General features: G+C 28.1%; 1 protein-coding gene across 1 annotated transcript; it reads right to left on the reverse strand.

Moving 5' to 3' along the window:
* Window positions 1–8,228: 8,228 nt before the first annotated feature.
* LOC129969106 (zinc finger protein 431-like) lies at window positions 8,229–13,461 on the reverse strand. Its single transcript, XM_056083516.1, has 2 exons — window positions 13,220–13,461; window positions 8,229–10,247 (listed from the first exon to the last, which is right to left on the reverse strand). The coding sequence occupies exon 2, from the start codon at window positions 10,233–10,235 to the stop codon at window positions 9,048–9,050; it is 1,188 nt and encodes a 395-aa protein (XP_055939491.1). The 5' UTR covers window positions 10,236–10,247; window positions 13,220–13,461; the 3' UTR covers window positions 8,229–9,047.
* Window positions 13,462–23,989: the final 10,528 nt, after the last annotated feature.

Here is a 23,989-nt window from a genome sequence, read left to right on the forward strand (position 1 = left end):
TTTTGGACAATAACTCAATTGATGAAATTAAAAGCTTTTCTTTAAATTTTTTAATGGAAACAGAATCAATTTTATGAAATGATATTCCCGGATTTATTGCGAAAACACGACAAACTAACGTTTTATTTTTAATTAATTAAAACTTTAATGAAATTTTTAAAAATAAATCACTTTCAGGTTCATATACTATCATCTGAAGTACATCTGTGTTAAATGTGGTAATTGTAAGCCAAATGTTCTTCTTTTAGAGCGCTAATATACTACAAAAGTTCCAAAATCTTCGAGTAGCATTTACTATTTAGTATTTTTCTAACAGAGTTTTGTTCATCGAAAGCTACTAAATAAAAATATGAATTATATATATATATATAAAAAAGTAATTTTTAATGTTTTTATCAATATTAAAACATTAACTTTGCAATAAAAGTGATAAAAAAAGAAAGAAAGAAATAGAGAAAATATAATTTTGTAATTAAATGATAACGCACAATTTTATTCAATTGCATTCAAAAAGAGAGAGACTAAACTGAAATATGTAAAATGGCACCAATAATTTTGATGGGAAAAAATGATAGGGATATAAATAACTCTCCCTAACAATTGCTTGTGGCGACATCTGTTGCAAGTTTTTCAATTGTTAATTTATAATCGGTGTTTTCTTAGACTTTAGAAAAACTAAACATATAAATATAAGCATTTTAAATCATAACGAAAAAGTAGAGCATTGAATATATTATCCGTATAGATTAGTTAAAGTGCTATAGAAGTAACAGCATAAGAGGAAACGCTAAAGTAGCTTCAATTTTAGACAATAGCTATGTTTTAGTTGAGTTACCATTCAACAAGTGAAATATACATGATTTTTACAATAATGTTTGATTAATCATCAATTCATCTAACAATAAAATTAGCAGCCGGAATATTTAATTACATGATATAACATTATGATCATCATTAATTGGATGTAAATTATATTTTTAAATTATAATATTTTGAAAATCAATGGTCTCAATAATCTTCAAATTATTTTTAATGTAGAAAATTATCGAGCATTTATAATTCCTGTAAAAAAATCAATAAATTTGATAAATCGAAGATAGACCAATGACCCAAAGATCGTTAGTCATCTAATCTCTATCAATAATAGAAAGGTGAATGTATGTCTATAGGTGCTCTACGAGCTAAATTCAGCCTAAATGTACTTTGGAGGAAGGAAATAAGCATCCTAAGACGCTTTTTTCCCTGAAATTTTAAAAAATTAAAAATTAAAGGAGATTTTGGTATTTCCCAGGAATAACATCCGGTAACAGTATTGCACTAAAACATTTTAAGACTATTATTTAAAATTACATCATTTTGAATAATTTATTGTAATTGTACATTTTTTCCCCTGAATTTGTATAATTTTTTTTAAAAAAAAAAATGCATTATTTCTAACAATATTTTTCATTATTGGAATGAAATTCATATTGCTTTCATTACTTAATCAAAAAGTACAATTTCCTTCTATTATTGAAAGAGAGAGAGAGGAAAGATTCTATGTAACATCAACGCAATTTACACAATTATAAGGCTCGAAAAAAAGTAAAATTGCATTACCGGGAAAGACAATAGGCAATTAGAAGACCAAATGTTCGGAGAGTTATATTTTAAATAGCATTGAGATACCATAGGACTATTTCATTAGGAAGGTTCCTGTTCACAATGAACAGAACTGGTACATTTCACGTTATATGAAAACGATACTAATGTCTATTGCAATTTGAAGCTTACAGCATTTTGTTGAGGGTATCAGGAAAAATCAAATTATGTATAAGGGAATTAACAGAAAATAAACGCAACAAATAATCCCTCTAGTATTTATTAAAATATTAATTATAACAATCTCTATTATAATCTTTTGTGGAATTTGGAAATTGGTTTCATCGCCCTGTTCTAGAAAATGCAAATCTTTCTATTACCTTCGAGTGCAAATATTCTTTTTAATAGGATTTAACTGAAAAAAGAAAAATAAATAATTCATTACTCATAGTTTACGAATTTTTACAACTAACGCAAGCTTTTTCCCGAAATAATAAACTAATTATAATTTTTGGAAAGTAATCCTACAAAGATTTAGGAAATTAAGATGGAAAACAAAGGGGGTGGGGGTGGGCGCCTAACAGCTTAATGTGAAGAGAGCATACATAGCATTTTCTAAAAATTAAGTATAAATAAAATAAACCATAAGGTTTCGGAGATGTAGGACCATAGACCCCAGGTGCTTCGTCTAAACATTCATCACGTCGTCTATTCCAATGGGACAAGAAGATTACTTTTTTAAGCTTGGATGGCGGCAAAAATAATTATATAATGCTACGGGTGCCGCTGAAAATGTCATAACAACATTGCAGACATTCACACTCGAATATACAGAAACATTTACGAGAAAATTAAAGGAGAGAAGATTTCTAGGAAAAATTGCTACTAAACATTTTAGTAAAAAGAATTGTTTTACAGAGAAAATTATGATGAGAGAGATAATGTTGAAAAGATCAACTAGCTTCCGGTTGAAAAAGATACTATCAAACAAAAGTAGTAACATAGCAAGAGCTATCACCTATTGTTTGTCAACGGTTTCTAAAACCCTTCACGCTTTTACGCATGCGTTAGGATGAGTTAATTCGGCAAAATAAGAGCGAGAGGAAGGAAGAATGTAACAATAAGGTAAATTTCGGAAATGCGCGTCTTCTCCTGCATGTGACCCCTTAATAAGATAGAATCGTCGAAAGGTGGTCGTCTCAGGACACTGAAACGAACAGTTCTTCTTCAAGTGATATTCGATGTCATGCATTATAATAAGTGGATGAAATTGATAGTCTAGAATAACAAAGATGTCAATATCCGACCGATTCTCTGACTATCAAAACAATGGCTGAAATATTTAAAATTTCACGCAACGTAAATTTTTATCAACTTCAGATTGAAATTTTATAAAATTTATATTAAATTTTAATAGCATTAAAAATATATGTAATTAGGAAGTAAAAAATATAAAATTTCAATCTGTATTGCATACATGCATAATTTATGTTAACAACTTCTTTTTATAAAGGGATAATGTTTATACACGTTCTGAAGATCCTATAAGAATAAGAAGATTTGCTAACATTCTGCAAGAATATTTCTAGGACGCTACTTACACAGTTCAATCGCAATTAATGATATTTCATACTGATACCTGCCAAATAAAATCTATCTATTATATAGTCAAAACTACTACCACTAAAGTCCATTATAATCGTTAATACAATAATAATAATAATCTTAAATAAAGAAATTGAAGATTTTCCAAATAACAAACGCTTTTTACTTCAAATGATAGCAGTAGGATTCAGCTTTTCAACCTTTACTTTGCTAATGGTAAAACATTACTAAAAATAATTAAAGATTTTTAAATACGCGATAAATGTTGGAGCGAAGAGAGCTTTAATTATTTGTGTAACATTTTCATAATAATTTCGAATAAAAAAAAATGGTACATTAGCTGACAAAACAGATCGATAAGTAACCTGGAAAGACTTTTCAATCATTTCTTTATCTTTCCTTTTCATTAAAATAAACGCCAATTCGACATTAGAATAATGGATAATGACAGACACAACGTATAAAATGACAAACACTTCAAAAATTCAAAGAATACAGAGTAGGTACTTTATTAAATTCTATTCTTAATTACATATTTCCATGTACATCAGAATATGCCAAGATATAATAAGGCACATACACGTATAAACACAGCAACAAACTACAAAAAATAATTCATATACAGTGTTTTGATCTTGACTTCATTTTGCATAGTTTAGTTTATACACTTACAGAACAAAAACTATCTACATTGCGTAAATGTGTTTAAACAAATCAAAACAAAATACATTTCGTTTCGAAGAAAACAAAAATATGAAAATAATCTTAATTTCCACAGTTTTAATTTTAAGTTCAAAAATTATCAAAGCAAATAGACAAAGAATAAAAGCTAAAACATAGGCAGTAGATAAAAGACACGCACAGAAAAATACATAGAGCTAAATTTACTAAAAAAAATATGCAATAATCACTAAGAAAGGTATTTAACGCAAATCGACCAGTGATTAAAGCTAAAGGTGGGTTTATGAACTAGTGCTATAAATTCAGTAAGACTACGCATGCGCAGAAACGATACAATTGTTTGCAGCTGTCCAATAAGGACAAATTATTGCTATAGCTCACTTTTCCCGCGCATGTGTGGTCTTAGAGCATTGAGAATACTGGCTTAATGAAAGTAATTAATTACGTTAAATCTTACTTTATACATGCTTATAAATCAAACAGAATGAATAAGCTAAGGTACGTTCAATTTAATAATACTGCATTTGATTTTAACACATCTGAAAATAATTGATATATTTAAACAAGATTTAATTTCGATAACTTGCATAAATAAATCTATATTTAAATCGAAAACTGTTTTTAACTTCATGGAGTAATAGAGAAACAACGAAATACATAACATGTTACTCATCGATGATGTGGCCCATCATAAATATTTACCATTGTTATTATTCTGAACTTGGTTGCCAATGGTTGAGACGCATATTGCATCCCTTCTCGATGACACAACCCACCGTAATTTTCCACTAAGATTAGAAATTGTCACATGAATATTTTAATATTATTAATTAATATATGATTAAATATCTGTAGCAGCTTCACGTATAAAGTAAAAAAAAAAAAAAAACATTTAAAATTTACCAAAATTTTAATTTTATCACAGAGGACTACTGATATGGATTTATTAAAAATACTTAAAAATGTTAGAAAAAATTATTATTATGCATAAAAAGGCACGTTTACAAAAGAAATAAGAGAATACATTTAATACAAAAATAATAAGTATGAATTTTAAAGTAACTATCATAGTAGTTTCTACTATATCATATATTCAAAAAATAAGATAATAAATGTTTTATCTTGTCGAATTTTCAAAGGAAGCACTTTTTTTTAACGCTTCAAATGCATTAGAAATAAAATTAATATAATTGAACAATACGAGCTCAATTTTAGGAGACAAAAATTTGCTTCAAATTACTTCATCTTGCAAAGAATACACGAATATACATATTGATTGAAGGATTCCACTGAAAACACATTTTGTAGCAATTAAAATAAAAATATCGTAGATAAAAGTATTTATGAAGGAAGATCTTATTTTCCTCCAATAAAAAGGAGGGCTTCTAAGACTATCGGTTTTGAATGTAATTCAGAGTTGAGAGGAAATTATAGTTATCAGTACCTTTCCATAAAATTATCCTCGAAAGCAGGGGAGGGGAATAAACCATTTTGATTCGACATATTTTAAAGAAATTTTTACAAATAATAGGAAAAGAGTTACATCAACTTTGTCCGAAGTTATGCGAGTGATCTGTAAGTTATGACAGTAATGAACGATTGGGAAGGAGGAGATAGCAGCAGGTGATTCCAAATAACTATTACTCTTCCGTAGGAGGCATGCAGACATGTAACAGTACAGCCTCTTCAATAGTAGGTATGCCCCATCATCGACGAGGAGCAACTTAGCTCAGGCCATCACTATGGCCCTCATACATTAAATTGGTTTGTGGAAATTTTTTAGATAAAAAATGGTAACATAAAAGTTTATGATAAAAACTAAATCATTCAATATAAATTTAAGCATGAAATAAAGATCTTTTCAGATGAAATTAGAGGGAAGAAACAAAGTAAATAACAGAAATTTCTTTAAAATTTTAAATTCCAATACTGGGTTTTTCCTCCAACAAATTTGTAAATGCTCTTACTGTTTTTATAAAAATAAATAGGAGGAAAAAAAAGTGGGGTTCCTACAGCTTGTAATAAACATTTTAAGACAAAATGAAAACAATTTCATAAGTGAACTTTTGAAGAAATCTCAGCAAAAAGGGGGGAAAAAAGTGATAAGAGATCCAGTATCTGTATCTTGTTTTGCTTTTAGGTTAATAAAAAAAAAAAAATCTATCGGGATTGAGAATAAGTATCAGGTCTATATTTCATTCTTAAGAGTATAAAACTCAATTCACAGCCCTCTTGTACAATTAATGAAATTGATTGAATTTTTAATAATTATTTTGATAAGATAGTTTAAATTTTTGAACTTTACATTTCTTAATTTTGATTCTTAAATTTCTGAATTCATTTCCAAATTATCTTCAAACTGCCAGTTACAGCTGTAGATGAAAACATATATAGAATGCATGTATAAATTAATTCAACAATAACAAATAATAATATTTGTAGCGGAAAGGCAATACAATTTACTTTTGATTTGTTTATACTATACTACAGGCAATATTTAGATGGCATTAATCAGTAATTTTAAAATTTGTCTTTCTTTTACAAAAATTTGTTCTTTCTATTTGTATTTTACTTGCCCAAACTATATATTTTATATTCAAGCAGTATTTTATTTTTAATATACATACAATAAAATATCAAAAGATAAAGAACCATTAAGAATTTCTACCACTAAGATACAGAATTTTTCTTCAGTTATTAAATAGATTATGAAGAATTAGTCAAAAGAAATATCATTAAAAAATATATATATGACTGACCTATAAAATTCCATTATGTTTAAAATGCAGAAAATTTAAAAATAAATCAAATTAAAATAAGTTAAACACAAAAAGTGCAATTTAAAAATACTCTACTAATTTGTTTGCCCAGGTATTAATAAAAATATGTATAAATAGAACATGATTATATTAAGAATCTATGCCCAATTTAATTTTTTTTAAATCAACATAGGGAAGTGGATTAAATTGTTAAATAATCGAAATATGCTTGATCTTTGATATGTTATCTTTAAATTTTTCAGAGAACTCTGATCATTATATATCTTGATTCAATATTTAAATTCCTCTCACAAAAATCTGATATTAATTTATTTACAGCAACAGGTGATTCTAATTTTGAACTCATCCAAATTTGACAGCAAGGTAGCATACAAGCATAACCTTCATCAAACTTTTAGCAACTGTGCATTGGATCCACCAGCTAAGAATATCTTCAATAAGACTTAGACTTCGATGTGTCATCCGAGTGGTGATCTTTTGTAAGAAAATAAAATCATATCTTTCAGACTAACTGCAAAAAGAGACAATTTTGCAAATATTTCTAGGTATGTATACCAAAAAGGTTTTGTATATTAAAAGATTATCCTCTTAACAACAGATAATAGGATGAAGAATTTTCATAAATCCTATATCATAGCTCACAACTATAGTCTTACAGACTGTATTAAATCATAAGATAAAAACAAAAAGATATTTACAATGTAAAAAATCATTCAATGTTTATGTGCATATTATTTTAAAACTAGATTTAAGTAAATTGCAAAACATATTACACATGAGATAATATTTCATAATGAGTTAAATTTTAAATTTCATACAGAGAATAGGCTGAAACTAGATATAAGAAATTGAATGCTAAATTTAAAAAAATAGAAGCACTTATATATGATATGATTAGAATCAAAAATTTTAATTATTTATTTAATGAAATATAGCAATTATTTATTTAATAGCCATTTTTTTTTATTTGTTCTTTAAATTTAAAGCAGATTTTTTAAAAAAATAGCAGATAAATTTTATTTAATGCATGCTAAGTAAACAAAGTATTTTCATCAAACTCAATATTAATGCTTCTTTACCAATAAACTTTCATTTGTAATCCAAAATAGAAAACAATACACTCAAAATTCATTTATAGTGAAAAAATTCAGTAAAATAAATATAAATTAAACAATCAGATAAATAAAATGGATATCATTACCAACATTTTGAAAAAATATAATTTCTTCAATGGAAGTTGATCATAGCTTTTTACATTATGAATTTTACAATATCAATGTAAAATATTGACACAACAATACAAACAAAATATTCCTCTGGTTACAAAACAATGCAGTTTAAAATCAAACAAATCTAATTTTGGAAAGCCTTCATTATGATTAAATATAATCCTAAATCCTCTTTTATTAAAACCACTTAAAAGGATGCTTCATAAGAAAAGTAAAACATTTATGAAATTAAATTTTAGAAACTGATATACAACAATTAGGATAATTCATTAAAAAAAACATTTCATTAATACATTACTTTTACAATAAAAGTAATATATTCATAAAATAAAATAAAAAGATAAAGGTGGAAATATCTTTCACGAGATATGATTTTTTTTTTAATGTTGAAATTGCATTCCATTATATTTTCTATTCATCAACATCATATTTAAAAATAACCTAAAGATGGTTCTGTTAAGTTTCAATAACTTAGTCATTTTATCAGTACATTCTATTATTTATACTTTAATCGAAGAATAATTAGTTCCGTGTAAAACATAGCTAAAAATCTGATACATGCATTTAATAAGCAAATGTATTTTCACACAAAATACTATAACCAAAGTCTCAAGTATAATTTACCTTCAACAGAATTACCACGGATTTATTTTAAAAATTCATGAACAATTTATCAATCAACAAAAAAAAGAAAAAAAGAAAGAAAGAAAGAAAGAAGAGATTTATTGCATAAGAACAAATCTCAAATTAACATGACAAGTACAATTCATAATATTCACAGTGAATTTCATCTATTATACTGAAATAATATTTTAATACATAAGGGGGGAAATATTAAAATAAGCTATAGCTTCTGGAAGGCAAATAAGTGCTGACATAGTTGTTTGCATAGATAGAGAAGGAAGACTATTACAGACAAAAAAAAATCCATATAATATATTAATATAAAGGACATTTTTCATTACATTAAATATATTTTAAATGTGCAGATATATGCAAGATTCGCCCCCCTCCCCAACAATGTGGCATCAGAGAGAAGAGCATAGCATATTTGCAAACATTTAGGTAACTATCATATTTATTAAAGTCAGCATTTATACTTGGCAAATCCTAATCTGTTCCAATGGAAAAGCATCAAATACAGTAATGTTTCCCTTCTGAATATCCAGATTTATTTACCTGGGACTTCCTTTTTCCGTTTGTGGGTTAAAGAATGAGCTTTAAACTGTTTGGTACCTCTAAAAACCTTATTGCATACCTGACAACAGAAACGATATTTTAAATGAGTCTTTGAATGTTTTTTTAAATTAAAAGCATGCAGAAATTTTCTATTGCACTTCTTACATTCATAACGCAAATTACCGGTGTGTAAAGTAAAGTGATTTTTTAGAGCTCCCAAATTAATAAAGCCCTTTTGACAAACAGAGCAATAATGCTTGAATTTGTCACTATCTTCTGAGTCTTGTTCTTCGACTTGCACTGATTCTGTTTCTGCAACCTGTTCCGATTCCATATTAGGAGCATGTTCCGATTCCATATTAGGAGCATGTTCCGATTCCATATTAGGAACATGTTCTGATTCCATATTAGGAACATGTTCCGATTCTATATTGGGAATACGTTCTGACTCAGTTTTAATAATCTGTTCACAAACTGCTTTTGGAACCTGGAATTCATTATCTGGAATCTGCAAAGACTCAGGTTTTTCAACTTGTTCCATATCTAATTCTTGGGCACTTTTGGCTTTCTGTTTTTCATGTTTCATTAAATGTTCTTCAAGTTGGCCAGGAACATTAAAAGTGATTTTACATAATTTACATACATAACAGTGTTGCTCTATCTTATGTGAATACATGTGACCTTTCAAAAGTTGTTTTGTATTAAAAACCTTTTCACATATTTCACAGACATGTTTCATATCATGATTAATGCAATGTTTGATAAAACTTCCATATTTCAGGAAATTTCTATCACATTTTTGACATTTGAAAGGAGGCTTAGGATGATTTGATTTAAGTCCATTTAAACCCCCTGGATTTTCAGCTTCTTTTTCATGTAAAAGCATGTGTTTCTTGTAATTTCCAGCATGTGTAAATGATTTTTTACATTTAGGACAAACATGGGGCTGATGTTCACTCTGAGTCAAATGTCGTATTTGTACCCTACATATCTTTAAAAAGGCCATGTTGCAAGATTTACAAACACCTGGCAATTTACCAGTTTGTGTAAATTGACGGACTTGTAAACTGTTAACATGGAGATAACCATTTTTACATGCTTCACAATATGGTGATGCACTGTTTGGGTTTCCATGTCGTCTAATTTGAAGAGTATAAATATCCTGCAGATTATCAGTCATAGTTGAGAAGAACTGGAAAGAAGAGAAATGTTTAAAATTTAATTCTATGTCTACACTGCTTAAATATTATTATTATTATTTGACAAATTAAATACAATTAAACCTTTATTACAATTACAGGTTTCTATAGCAACTATATAAATTTTTAAGATATCTTTCAAAAACTGTATTTAAGAAAATATAATTGACATATAAAAGTGAACAAACTTTAGTTGATTGCAATTTATATATATAAAATACATGCAAACAGTATATATAATGCAATAATTGGTGTTACTGTACAACTCTAATATTACCTTTTAATTTTGGAAAATATAAGATGAAAATTTTTTCTATAACATTTTGTAAAATCAATTTTAAATAAAATGTATTTATTCCTGATTGCATATTTATTTTTAATTATATCCCTGTTTTTCTATAAAATTAATTTAATAAAATTTATAAAAATATTTTTTAAATGTTAATATTCCTGCTATATTCTATTCTATTATAAAATTAGAAAGCATTCCTCTTAGGGTAATTTTGAAATACATTTAATATTTTCACACTCCATTCTTTTTAAATACTGGTTTAAAATTAAAGATTTCTAAATCTGCAGAAAAAGTTCTAAAGAAAAATGCTGATTTTGATGAATAAATCATTTAATTCATTCTGAAAATTAAATACAAATGAGACAGGCTCATTGAAACAGAGGAAGGAATAAGTCTCTCGGATGATATGAAGACAAAGTAGTGTCTTGCTCTATTTTTATAAAACCAAAAATGGTGAAAGAAAAAAATATTTGAAACCCATGATATACCAACAGAATATATGCAAGATTCTTCCAATATCACATAAAAGAATTTTTAAAAAAATCATAGATAAAATGATGTAACTAAGATGCCAGACTGAACAAAATATCATTAATCCTCAATTGTAGATAGGTCCAACAAAGATTTTAAAATTGCTTTTAAGTACATAGATAGTATTACTATGTGTCTATGCAGTTATATTATCTATCAGTGATTTGAAAAAAAAGATATGCATCAATAAAATCAATGCTGTGTCAAACAGCTCGGAACTAAATTAAAAATAAATATTTCTGTTAGATTTCTAAAAAATATTTATAATAGTCCCACTTATTGTCTTACTTACCAAAGTCTCATACTGTCTAACTATAAAGCTACTTATAATTTATTTTACAGTGGTTCTTATGATAAAAATATTTTTTCTATTTATAACAATAAAAACATTATATTGTTAAAATAATTCTGCAGGTTTTCAAAGGAATTTTTAGGAGAAGTTTATGCTGATGAATATATTTTCGAGTTGAATTTATCAAATTTTGAAACTGTATATACACAAAAAACACATAGCGACAACCTAAGAAAATTACATGAAATACAATACTGAATAAAACACACATAATTCTGAAAAATTGAAAGCACATACGGATTACTTTAACAATTTCATTTTAGAATAGAATTTTAACACTTTTATTTTATAGTAAAAAAAAAATTATTGCCAATTTTTCTTGATCAAAAAGAAATAACACGATTGCTGAAGAAATATATCCACAATATAAAATACTGGTTTATGTTTTTTCAATTAAGAATTTCTAACATATTGGATTACTTATTATAATTTAAATCTAAACTTGTTATTATTTAATAAATAATAATTAACAAACTCCTTTCAAAAAAGTTAAGAAGAAAATGAATTGCGAGATCTTCCTGTCTAAGTGGTTAAAATATGTATTTAAAAATAAAATATTCATACATACATTGAAATATTAAGATTTAAAAAAATATGAACAATAATACAAACTTATATACATATTTAACATTTTAAATGAAATCTTTAATTATCCTTGAACTGAAAGAAATAAAAGGTGACCAATTATATTTAAAATAAAATTTACAAATAAAAAAAACTTATCTTGAGAATGTGTTAAATAAACATATACTATTAAAAGATGACGAATAAAGCTTCATTTTAAATTTTAAGAATAAAAGATTATATTATTTAATGATAATTTGCACATATTTTTTTAGATGATATTTCACTTAGCTTTTTTTTAAGAACATCCTATTTATTTAAACAAAGAAACGATTAATAAAGTGATTTTAGAAACTTTGTAGCAGTGGAGTATAAAATTATAAAATGAAAATTCAATTAATTTTTTTTTCACAACAGTTTGCTGTAGATAGAAAAAAAAAAAAAAAAAAACTTCTATAACAAATTATAAAATGTTTTAAAAATAATTTTGAATAACCTCTGCGATTGTATACAAAACTTCTGTTTTTCAAGAAATAATTTATTCTCCTATTTATTATTTCACAATACAGGAATTGGCAGATTTCATATAAAAATCATAAAAAGTTAAAATGTGCGATTTTGTTCTTGCTAGATTGAAATTAAGTTAAAATTTATGTAAATAGCTCTTAACTTAGATTACACATTTTCAGTAAATGAGAGATGTATCATAGCACCACGCTATGTTATATCAAATATTTTATAAAAGATGTAGTTGTACAAAAGCATTAAAAATATACAAGATGGTAAGTCAAGACTTTTGATATATTAGAAATAAATTCATTTTAAATTCAAAGATAACATCAATGGATGCTAAATGCTCAGATATCCTTACAATGGATCTTAAAATATATAAATTAAAAGAAAACAAAAAGAAATAGTTGTTGCATATCGAAAAATTAATTGCAACGTAATCCAATTCTGCCATACTTCAACTAAAAGCGGAAGTAAGTAATGAGACTACAAACTTACTTAATTTACTTAACAAATAGATAAATATCATATTTCTTCATAAATTTAGTACATTATTTAACTCTATTATTGAAACAAGTAATATAATGATTAAAATGCGATTAGCAGGAAAAAGAATGTCAGTCATAAAATCAACGTTGAAAAATGAGATTTATAAAATTCAGCAAATTTCTTATACAAAGCAATATAGTGATGAAAAATATATTCAATTAAAATACCTGTAAAAAGAAAAATGTGCTAAAATGCCAGAATTCAAACTTCGAAGTTAATACAACATTAACTTGCAAACATGGAGTGTGCCAACGTCTAGATAATTTGTCCCTTTTTTACTGCGTAATGCTTTCGAGGCAATAGATGGCGCTACCAGAATTCATGAAGGACCAAATAACGAGATTTACAACGCTACAGTTTGTAGACATAACAAAGAATTGCTTAATCAAAAAAGAAATGATTAATTGAAGAATCTGTGGCTTAACTGATATTTATCTTAGAAATAAGTATAAAAAGTATCTTGCTATTTAAGCACTTTTCAATAAAAAAATATTTTATTTATTTTTGACTAATACTAGCATTTGTTGCCAACTAAAAGTAGAAATTTTCAAAAATATTAGAAAAATTTCTATTGTGTACAGCAGCGAAAAAGTAATAACAAAAAAAAAAAAATCTAAAAAAAAATCATGGGTTTTCTCGAAAAGTAGCAACTGATTTTCGTGGCCTCAGATTATTTGCAGTCATAGTACTCTGTATCAAGAATAATCTCCTTGTGTCAATTTTAAGGGCGATGTAGAAAATGTCATTTTGATGTTTTTTTCCGAAATATATTTTCATTAAACTGATATAAAATAAAAAATAAAAAATATCTGAATGAAAGAAATTCGAATATCTGCTCAGAAACAGCTTAATGTGATAATGCTTTAATCCTGATTTATATGTTTTAGCTTGATTGTATCAGCCGTTGCATTTTGTGCGTAATCCATGATTCAATATACAGAATTAATATCCGACTAGAAATATCACTATATACATAAATAAGCTCAGGATGTTTGTAAAAATATGAAATCGCAAAATTATCAATACGATGTGAGTTTTTATTCTGTAAAAGAGAAATTTTCCATTCTTTTAAATGAATATTGATTTGAAATGTATTTCAGATAGACATGAATGTGTTTGGTTGCGACAGAAACATTTAGCCAAATTATTGTTTTATTTTAATAATAAAGTTCTTTCATATTTTTCATCGTTTTCATCATTTATTTTAATTCTGAAGGTTACCATTTTATGTTGAATTTTATGGTCTAATTTTATTCTAGTGTTTATTACATCTTTCATACATGTTCAGATCAAATTTTTTAATTTCTGGTTAGTATTCAGCATAATTTTTTTTAAGTTTATTTGATTTCCACATGATAGGCGCCATCCAATGCATCTCCTATTGGCGTACGATATTGTATACTATCTTCATGATGTTCATCTTATGTTCAATTTTCCAAATATCGTAAAATATAAAGAAAGTGTCGTAACAATATTGTGCTGTCAGGGCTGTAATTCAAAGGATTTACGAGACACTTAATAAAATAAAAAAGTGAAAGGGTGACTCAATACAATGTAAAATAAAAGGCAGTTAAAAGGTATGCGATGTTTGCGTAATTATATTTTTCATGAGATTATGATGTAACGAAAATAAACTTAATAACATATGCATTCATTTTTTAATATATTGAATTCTATAAATTTCCAATCTCTGCATGTTTTAAAAAAATTAACGGTACATGCAGGTTAAACACAAATTATAATATACATTAAACAAACATTTATAAATAATTAAATTTTTCTTTTCTTCCTATTTATAAGATTTCTGAAATAAATATCGACTGTTGAAATTTTCTGGAAAGCCTTGAATCAGTGACGTAATAGACTGGAAAGACTGACAAATTGAAAGAATCTGTGAGGTCTCAATTCTGTTTTTTTTTTTTTTTTTTTTTTTTTTTTTTTTTTCAATTTAGCGGTCAAACGTTGGAGTGGATTATTTTGAGCGGTATTCCATAGTTGTCTGAGAGTGGTATTTGTTTAAATCTATTGCAGCAAATTGAAAGTGCTTATCGTTGGCAATCTAAAATATCACATCTATCATTGTGCCTTTCGGCAAAATTGCGAGCTGTAATGATATCTTTATATTCTGTAGCGATTTGTATACTGATGTAATAAAAGTAAAAAGTAAAGTTACTCTAAACTTTATCTTTCTACAAAACTATTCTGTATTGCTTCCCCATACCATATTTTTCCTTTCCTTTCCCCCCCCCCCTCTCTTCTTCTCCTTCTTTAGAAATTTCTATTTGGAGTTTACTTTCATGCAGCAATTTTTTTACCTGTTTGATTAACAAATGATATTCTAATTCCTCTACTAACTCCCCATACATTTTTTTTCTTTGAAAAGTTTTTTATGTCCTCTTGTAGCAATTTTTTTATTTGATTGTTTAATAAATAATATTCTGAATATAAAATGTATTAATCTCAAAATATACCCTTTATTTATGTATAAGAAATGCTTTTTTAATTTTCTGTACCAATTTTTTTTTTTTTTTCAACTTGAAGTTACTAGACCACTGCACATCTCATACTAAATTCTTTAATTAGTTATCCGTGAGTATTTTCTTTCTTAATGTGTTATATATTAAGAGTTAAATATGTTATACTTTTAAACTATCTCCGAGCGGCTCAGACAGATCGACTTTCTTTGTTGAATACATTTGTTAGCGTATGCTCAGTGCAAAACATACTGAAATACAGAGTGTAAACTCTGAAGCGTCATACATAAGTGATGCTATGTCGACTGTGTAGCTAGTGCATTTATGCACTGTGAATTAGAAATCAAAATGCGAAAAAAAATGTTGTTTTTTTCTCCTAACTGGACTATCACATCAAACGTTGGTCCGTAGATGGAGAAATTACCACTCATTACAACATTTACAGAATTATCGATTACCATTTTGGATAAGTTTCACGATTTTTCATTTTTGTGGCGATAGTGAAATTTGGAGAAAGGTTTTAAAAATTGCCTCAAGGAGGATCTAAGGCTGATTGCCGAGGAACTGTGGGATAGTAGACCACCAAAGCTAAGGTGAGTAAACTTAAAAATCTTATTAAATACTCTAAATTATTTAAAGATAACGAAGAATTTGTGAAAGATTTCATTAAAAGGGCGCTGAATGAAAGAAAATTTCTTGAAAAAGCAAGTATTAGAACTTTTGAAATTGAAAATACTAAATGAGGAAGATTAAAACTTGAAGTAGAAGTGACTAAATCTCAATCTAATTCAAATGAAAGCAAAAATGCTGTGCAAACCGAAACCCACAATCAGAATTCTTCTTAAGATTCTTTTTAATCAATAGCATAAAAATGTAAGGATTAAAATTTCAAAAAACCAGGAGCAGAGGGAATTTTTCTTTTTTTTTGAACTCTTGAAATAACTTTCTTAACGAAAAATGTGCCTGAAAAATTTTTAAGAGAATTCTTTTTAAATCTATTATGTGCACAGACATCCAAAATAATTATTGTATACATTAAAGATAACGAACTTAATAGTTATGAAGTAGTAAAGTCGATAATATAAAGAGAATTTGAGCTAATTTTTCCAAGTTTGTTTGGAAAATTTTAGAAAGGCACTAGGCATTAACGATCGCATGAACAATCTGCTTCTCGCCTTACTATAAATTTTAAATATTATTTAAAAGCAAGACAGATTTTTATTTCAAATCTCTAAAACAATTAATCGTTTCAGAAAAAATATTTCAAACACTAAATAAAAAGACTGCAGTCTATATAAGTATTAAACAAGATGAGGGCTGGTACGCATCACTTGAGCTAGCGAAAGAATGAGACTTAAACTTAATGTCACATGGAAAGCCATTAATAGGAAGTAAACTCTTCGAAGGAACCAGTGAACACTCAAAATTGGGTATAACAACGCACCGAAAGTACTTCTGCCAGATTCAAAACCTCCAAAATGTGTTCTAAGAAAGCGCACCCTTAAAGGTTATGAATATAAATCAGTAACTGAGCAGTTTGTTAAAAAGTAAAAAATCTATTGTTTAACTGTATTTCTACGTTTCATGAACAAAGGGATTGCATGTCAAAATTCAACTGTAATCTATTGGTAAACACTATGTAAGCCTGGATTATAGGTGCCAAGAGGATACGGCTATAGTTACCAACCCCGAAAAGAAACTGGAAAGAGTTATGAATGCACATATGGACAGCGCTGAGACATTAATCATAGCAATTTCATTCAGACAAATTAAAACTAAAGCATTTTATTAAGTAGAGTAAAGAGCTTCGTAAAGGATGAATAAAGAAATTTTCAATTGATAAGAATGTTATTAGATTGCGGTACCATGTCGAATCAGAAATTCGAGGATAAGTTGAAACTTAAGAAAAATAAATTAAATATCGTAGTTTCTTGTTTAAATGATTCATCGATGCCAATTAGAGGAAGAGTTAAAACTTCTACAGCAAATAATGGGAAAAGTTTTGAAAGAAAATGAGAATTTTTAGTTGTAAAAAAAATTATATAGCCATTTCTACCATCTAAATTAGTTGAGGCTAAAATTGAGGGATCGGAAAATATTCATTTAGCAGATGATATTGTTACGAAATTTCCCGGGGTTCGTTTGGATAGTGGAAGTTATATGGTGTAAAGAACACTCAATCAGCAGGCGGCAGTAGAAAATAAAACAACGACGTTTATTTACACGAAGACACACAGGACAGCACAGAAGACGATTATCTTCAGCTGAGACGTGCAGCATACAACAACACTCTACTGCAGACAGTAGCGCACAGCTTAGTTCAGCACTAGCTTGACTCCGTCGCTGCTCTGCTAATCCCTGGAAGACCAGTTTTTCACCGTCGCTTCCGACTACTCTCTGGTTCACCACAACCCGGCAGCTGCAGGCTGCTCCTTTTATAGGTCTCAGGAGGCGGGGCTAGAAGCCTCTCAATCAATCAGGAACGTTCGAGGCGTAACTGGGTTCCTACTGGACGGATGGGGAAAATTCTCGATGTTTCGGATATAATCTATTTTGGAGCCAAAGTCGCCAAATTCGTTGCCAAGTTGCCAAATAATCGCCAAGTTTGTCGCCAAGCTCTGGGACCTCCTATGGAACAAACTATGCTGGGAAGCCGCATCACAGATTCGTAACAATATATTTAATATGCCAGGTGAAATTGATATTTTATTAGGTGCTGAGACATTTTATGAGCATTTGAGACCGGGTCAAATATATGCATAAGATTCCAATTTAATTTTGCAGATTAAAATATTTTGCGTTTTCGGACTTTTCCCAAGCACTATCGTCGAAGTATCGGCGCCAAATACTTACCTGTCAAGTGGTTTAATTAAGAAAAATGATTTAAATGAGAATCTTAAGAAATTCTGAAAATCGGAGAGTTCTGGGGCTAACAAAATCCATACTTATAATAATGCTCAATGTGTGTGTTTGTTGGAGCTCTACAGTCCACACCGTTTGACCCTACAGCGACCAAATTTGGTGCATGTATATCTTGGAGGTCAGGAATGTGCACCTGGGGTCCCATTTTAATATTTTTCGGCTTAATATTTTTCGACCGATTATTTCAAACGATTCTGTTTATTTTCTTAATGTTTGATGCATTTAAAATTAAATATTGTTAATTAATCGATCTTTCAAATTCATTCTGAAGTAATTTTGAATTAAAATAAAACAGAATAAAGGAAATTAAAAATTTCTAATCTGCATAGCGTTAGTGGTGCAAAAAAAATTCATGCATTTGCGTTGCCATACCTGGCGTTGAAAATTAATGCATGTGCGTTGTGTTCTGATTGTTGACAACTATTTTCAACGGATGCATACTTGAATTATTTTTAGGTTAGTTGTATGCTTTTGTAATTAAATTGTATTTATAATATTATGAGTAAATCATATGACGTTCAAAATTTGAAGTTTCAAAATATTTTGATGAAGGAGCTATTAAAGTAGGAATTACATAAAATATTTAATTATTAAAATTTTAACCAGCATTAAGATTGGCGAATCGACTGGCTGACAAAGGCGGCTAGTGATAAATAAAGAAACAAAAATTTGTGAAGCATGCTATGAGAAAGCGCATACGAGAGATGAAACAAGTAGATATATAGTTAGTATGCCATTAAAGGACGATCCAAAGAATCTCTTGGTGATTCTAAAGAAATTGCGTTTTGAAGATTGAATTCATTGTGGAATAGGTTAATAAGAGGTCCCAAGTACTTAGCTTTTTACAGAGACTTTCTAAAAGAATGTAGTGATTTAGACCACATGAGTGAAATTGAAGAAAGTGTTGCACCAGAGGTAGAGTATTATAGAGTTCCTCATGGTGTATATCGGCTTCTCAAGAGTACAATGAAATTGTGAACAGTGTTTAATTCATTAACTTTGACTGTTAGAGGCAATTTTTTAAATTTAATCCTATATAGCGGAGGAGTCATGACCTTTTCTCATTGCTAGTGAGATCTACATTTTTTTTTTTTTTTTCATTTACAGCGGCTATTCGTCAAATGTACGGAATGATAAATATTGATGAGAACTTCCATTAATTAATAAAATTAACGTTTTGCACAAAAATCTTTTCTCTGTTGATTGAAGTAGACTTGCTCATACGTTACAGTCAACATAAAATGATGGCAACTGCTGGGATCGATTGCTTCCAATGCATAATTTGATCTCTTAAAGAAAAAATAAAGCCAATAATTAAAAAAAGAATAGAAATCTGGAAAAAAAAATCTAAGATTTTCTATCTAAGGCAAAGGTCTAAAAAAAATTAAAGTCATGGAGTGCAAAAATCAATTGAACATAAACATCTGTTGGATATGGTATCTTTCCGTTGTCTTTTTTTTTTTTTTTTTTGCCTCAAAAATTTATTTTGTGGCGATAAATAACATTGCGTGCTTCATAATTATTGTTTTGGCAACATTCCTGTGAAAGAAAAAATTTGGTATGCTAATGCCAAACCAAAACGAAACTAAGTGTCTAAACTATGTTATAAAAGGAGTTGGAGTACTTTCGTTATTTTGAATTGCATAATTTAGTTAAGAGTAATGATTTTGGTATTTTGTGAAGATTCCGTTTTGATTACTATTTCGAAAGTACTTGTTTTCTGACTGTACGGCAGTACACATACGATTAATTTAGCTTAAATTTTGAAAGCTTGCTTTCAGGGGGTTTTTTTTAGCACGTCAGCGTTGTTTGAAACTTGAAGTACTTTCAAATTAGTAAAATATCGCATGGCAGTGCAATTACAATAACGAAAGATATCGAAATGTATCATTCTCTTAGCACGCCAGTGCATTGTGAAAGTAATATATTCGTACATCAGTACGCGAGTTCGCAAATTGTACAGACTAAGTCTATGGCAAAGGATACCGACATGTTCTGATTGGTTTAAGCCTTGGCATCTTTTTGGCAATGTTTTGCCAAAAAGATGCCATACTGAAATATATTTTTATAAAAATAAATAAAATTTGTGAATTTATCCCCACTTCCCTATTTTTTACGGTTTACATGTAATATTTATCTGGCACACATATACAGCAGAAAAGATCAAATCTGGAAACCTGAATTCAGGAAATATAAAAATTGCAATTTATTAAAAATATTTTTTTGTGTGCTTCTTCTTAATATTATTTTGATATAACTAAAAAAACTAGCTACGGAATCACATATTCCGTTAAAGCTTGCATATTTATACGTTTTGGGCATTAAGTGATCATCTTTCCATATGTAGTTGATGGGAAAGTAACAAACGTTCAGCAACAAGTTTCAATGACTGCATAAATTATCTAATAAAGGTACGAAAATCATAGAAAAATAAGAATTATTTAATTGCTGCATTATATGTTGAGTAATTGCTTTCATTTAGTTTTTATACTTCTATGCATAAACAACATTAGTTACTTATATTACTAGTATTATTAGTAATATTTATTATTATTAATTAGTATTAGCAGTATTACTAGTAATATTTAGAGAAACCAATTATATTAATAAAAATTAGATCGTGTTGATATCAACTCGTATCTTCCATAAAACTAATGAAAGGTTCAAGGTTTGAGCCAAATAAGCGAAAACTACACTATTATGAGTGCAAAACATTGCCAAAAAGATGCCAAGGCTTAAACCAATCAGAGCACGTCGGTATCCTTTGCCATAGACTTAGTCTGTACAATTTGCGAACTCGCCATCAGTACATATAAGATGCTTATCTAATATTGGTATTGAAAGGCCATTTTCAAATTTTTGTAGTTATAAATATAAATTGAATGACAAAAGTTGCTTTGAAATTTATTAATTGTGTATTTGTATGAACATTAAAAAAAATTGTATCTTATAAACGAGTGATGTAAGAAAAGAAGAATGCATCACATATGTTAAAAGTATGTTAACGCTGATTGAAAATATTATCGGGTTTGATTGTTTTAATTGCAAATGTATTTCCATAAAAGTGTGAATTTATTTAGCTATATAAAAAACATTGATGTTCTGATATACAGTTTTTCAAGAACGCTAGTCAAATAAATAATTCCCTTTTTAACAGTGGAATGAATATTCCAAGTTTTTTTATTACTGAGAAGTAATTAAAAAAATATTGTTAAATTAAATAATTAGTGTAAAATTAGTGTTTAAATATAAGAGATTATTATCAGTGAGTGGATGATTTTTATTTATTTACTTTGTTTAAGTTGATCAAGTCCATCAAGTTGAAAACTTTATTATTTTTAATGTGTACACACAGATACATATCTATAAAAATTACATTAGATACCCATCTTACTTACAGAATTCTAAAATGAGATTTCAAATAATCCATTAGCAGTGCTCTGTAGGTGAGCGATCCAAGTTTCGACCTTAAAATATTTCTTTCTTTTTCCATTGTATATTAACGAATTACGTAATCTTCATAACAGAAAAGGAGTCATATTGTTTGTGATGGTATTCAAGCAATGACGATATAATTTATTTTTTATCATTTTGTCTACTAATTAAGATGCACTCATGGAATGTGTTTGAAGGCAATAAGTCATATCTATTTTTATCTTAGTTGTTTGCAAACATCCGTCCAATCGATATTTTTAGTTTATTGCAAAGTATAACTAACAAAATAAGAAATCGTTGGTTGCTTTCAATAAATGAAATTATTCAAAGAATGAAAATATGTATTTTATTGCATTTTTTTTATCGCATACAAAGTATTGCAAAAGTATTGTAATCGTCAAAAAATTTGATTCTGTAGAATCTCATGTCACATCTTTTGACATTGAAAAACACATTTTTGGTATTTTGTCTGTCTCTCTTTGACAAAGATAACTCAAAAACGCTTTGAGCTAGTCGGATGGAATTTGGTATACGATCTTCTCTTCAAATTTGTAGATTTCAATCAAATTTTGAGCAAAATTTATTCGGAGGGAGTCCGTCTCCCCGGTTCTTCGCTCCCAACAAAATGAAGAAAACTAGAATAAAATTTGGCACATAGATTTAACATCTATAATTCAGACACCCAACAAATTTTTGATCCAAACCCAATAAGGGGTTGACTGTCTATGAGTCTGTACTTTCGGAAATGCGATAACAAAAAAATGCAATGCCTTAAATATATTAAATGTGGTTATCGATTTTTTAATTACAAGTGTAGTTTTTTTGTCAAATTTTTATTTCAATAGGTTCAGAAAAACGCATTTAAAACACAAATGCGATTTTCAGATATTATTTAACGCCTTCCAGGGATTAATCGCCAAAATAAATAAATAAATAAACTCGCAAAAAATGATCCATAAGATTCATCAAAAATACAAAATTCACTCTAAAAAATATTTCGTAATTATTCTACGCAGAGCATTCGCTAGGATACCATTAGAAAGTATGCGAGAAAGATTTGGGAAGATCTCGCCCGTTGGTTTTATTTTATTATTTCGAAATTTTCTCATAATCTTTTATAAACATAGATTCTTACTTTCACACTTACTTCTTACTTTACTAAATCCAAAATAAAGTAAACGGAAAAAAAAACACGATCTTGATATTTTGTGTAATTTCAACGGCCTAAGTCTTTCCTAGTTTTTGAAATTATCTTGCTGAATATGAAAATGTTTCCAATGTAACTTATATATAAAAGAAGGACTCCCCAAGTATTTAGATATGGGATCATATGGTGGGGAGTTTGATTGGGATGGCTCAAACAATGCGAAATGAAAGGTAGATGAATTCTTCAATATGGTTTTACAATCAATGACTTATTTCAAATTTTACACGAAATTCGACGATCAAAAGTTTGTCTATTCGTTCTTCATGTGCACACGGCGGCTCAAAACTGCAATGAATTAGATGAATCAATGGATCGTGAGTAGTGTGTTCATGTCATTTTTTCTTGGATAAGTAAAGGGGTGACTGAGAAATGACAAGCTACAGAAATGAATATCAGTATATGATTCTGATAAAAAAATGTTAATACAAATGCTAAACATTTAACTCAATTCATCAAAAAATAGTCTGTCTCTTTTTTTTTTGTCTACTCCTAAATTTGAATTATATAGTTTACAAAGTTAACGAAATAATAGTTGAACGTTCTATACTGAAAATATTACAGAAAATTTCGCATCCAGTCTTAACATCAAATTTTAGATTTTTTTTTTTTTTTTTTTTTTTTTTTTTTGCAATTTTAGATCCAATTGGTCCAAAATCCGCACTCGAATCTCTTCACTTTATGACGCAGTTAAACACGACATATTTTGAAAATTTACCAAAATGTCGAAGCCGTTTCATTTTGTTATTAGTATAATTAAGTGTTCTATAGCACTACACCTTTATGTTGCCGTCTTTAACATTTTACTATCGTTTACAACACTTTTTACTGATCCTCTTATATTTCTTGTGTTAGCAATGAATAAAATTCCTCTGGTTTATTTTTATTAAAATTTATACTTA

Source organism: Argiope bruennichi, chromosome 5 (genome assembly GCF_947563725.1).
Source record: "Argiope bruennichi chromosome 5, qqArgBrue1.1, whole genome shotgun sequence".
In the NCBI taxonomy this organism is placed as follows: Eukaryota; Metazoa; Arthropoda; class Arachnida; order Araneae; family Araneidae; genus Argiope; species Argiope bruennichi.

Excerpts from the sequence above, each read along its gene's own strand:
- LOC129969106 (XM_056083516.1), bottom strand. The coding sequence starts at position 10,235 with ATGACTGATAATCTGCAGGATATTTATACTCTTCAAATTAGACGACAT.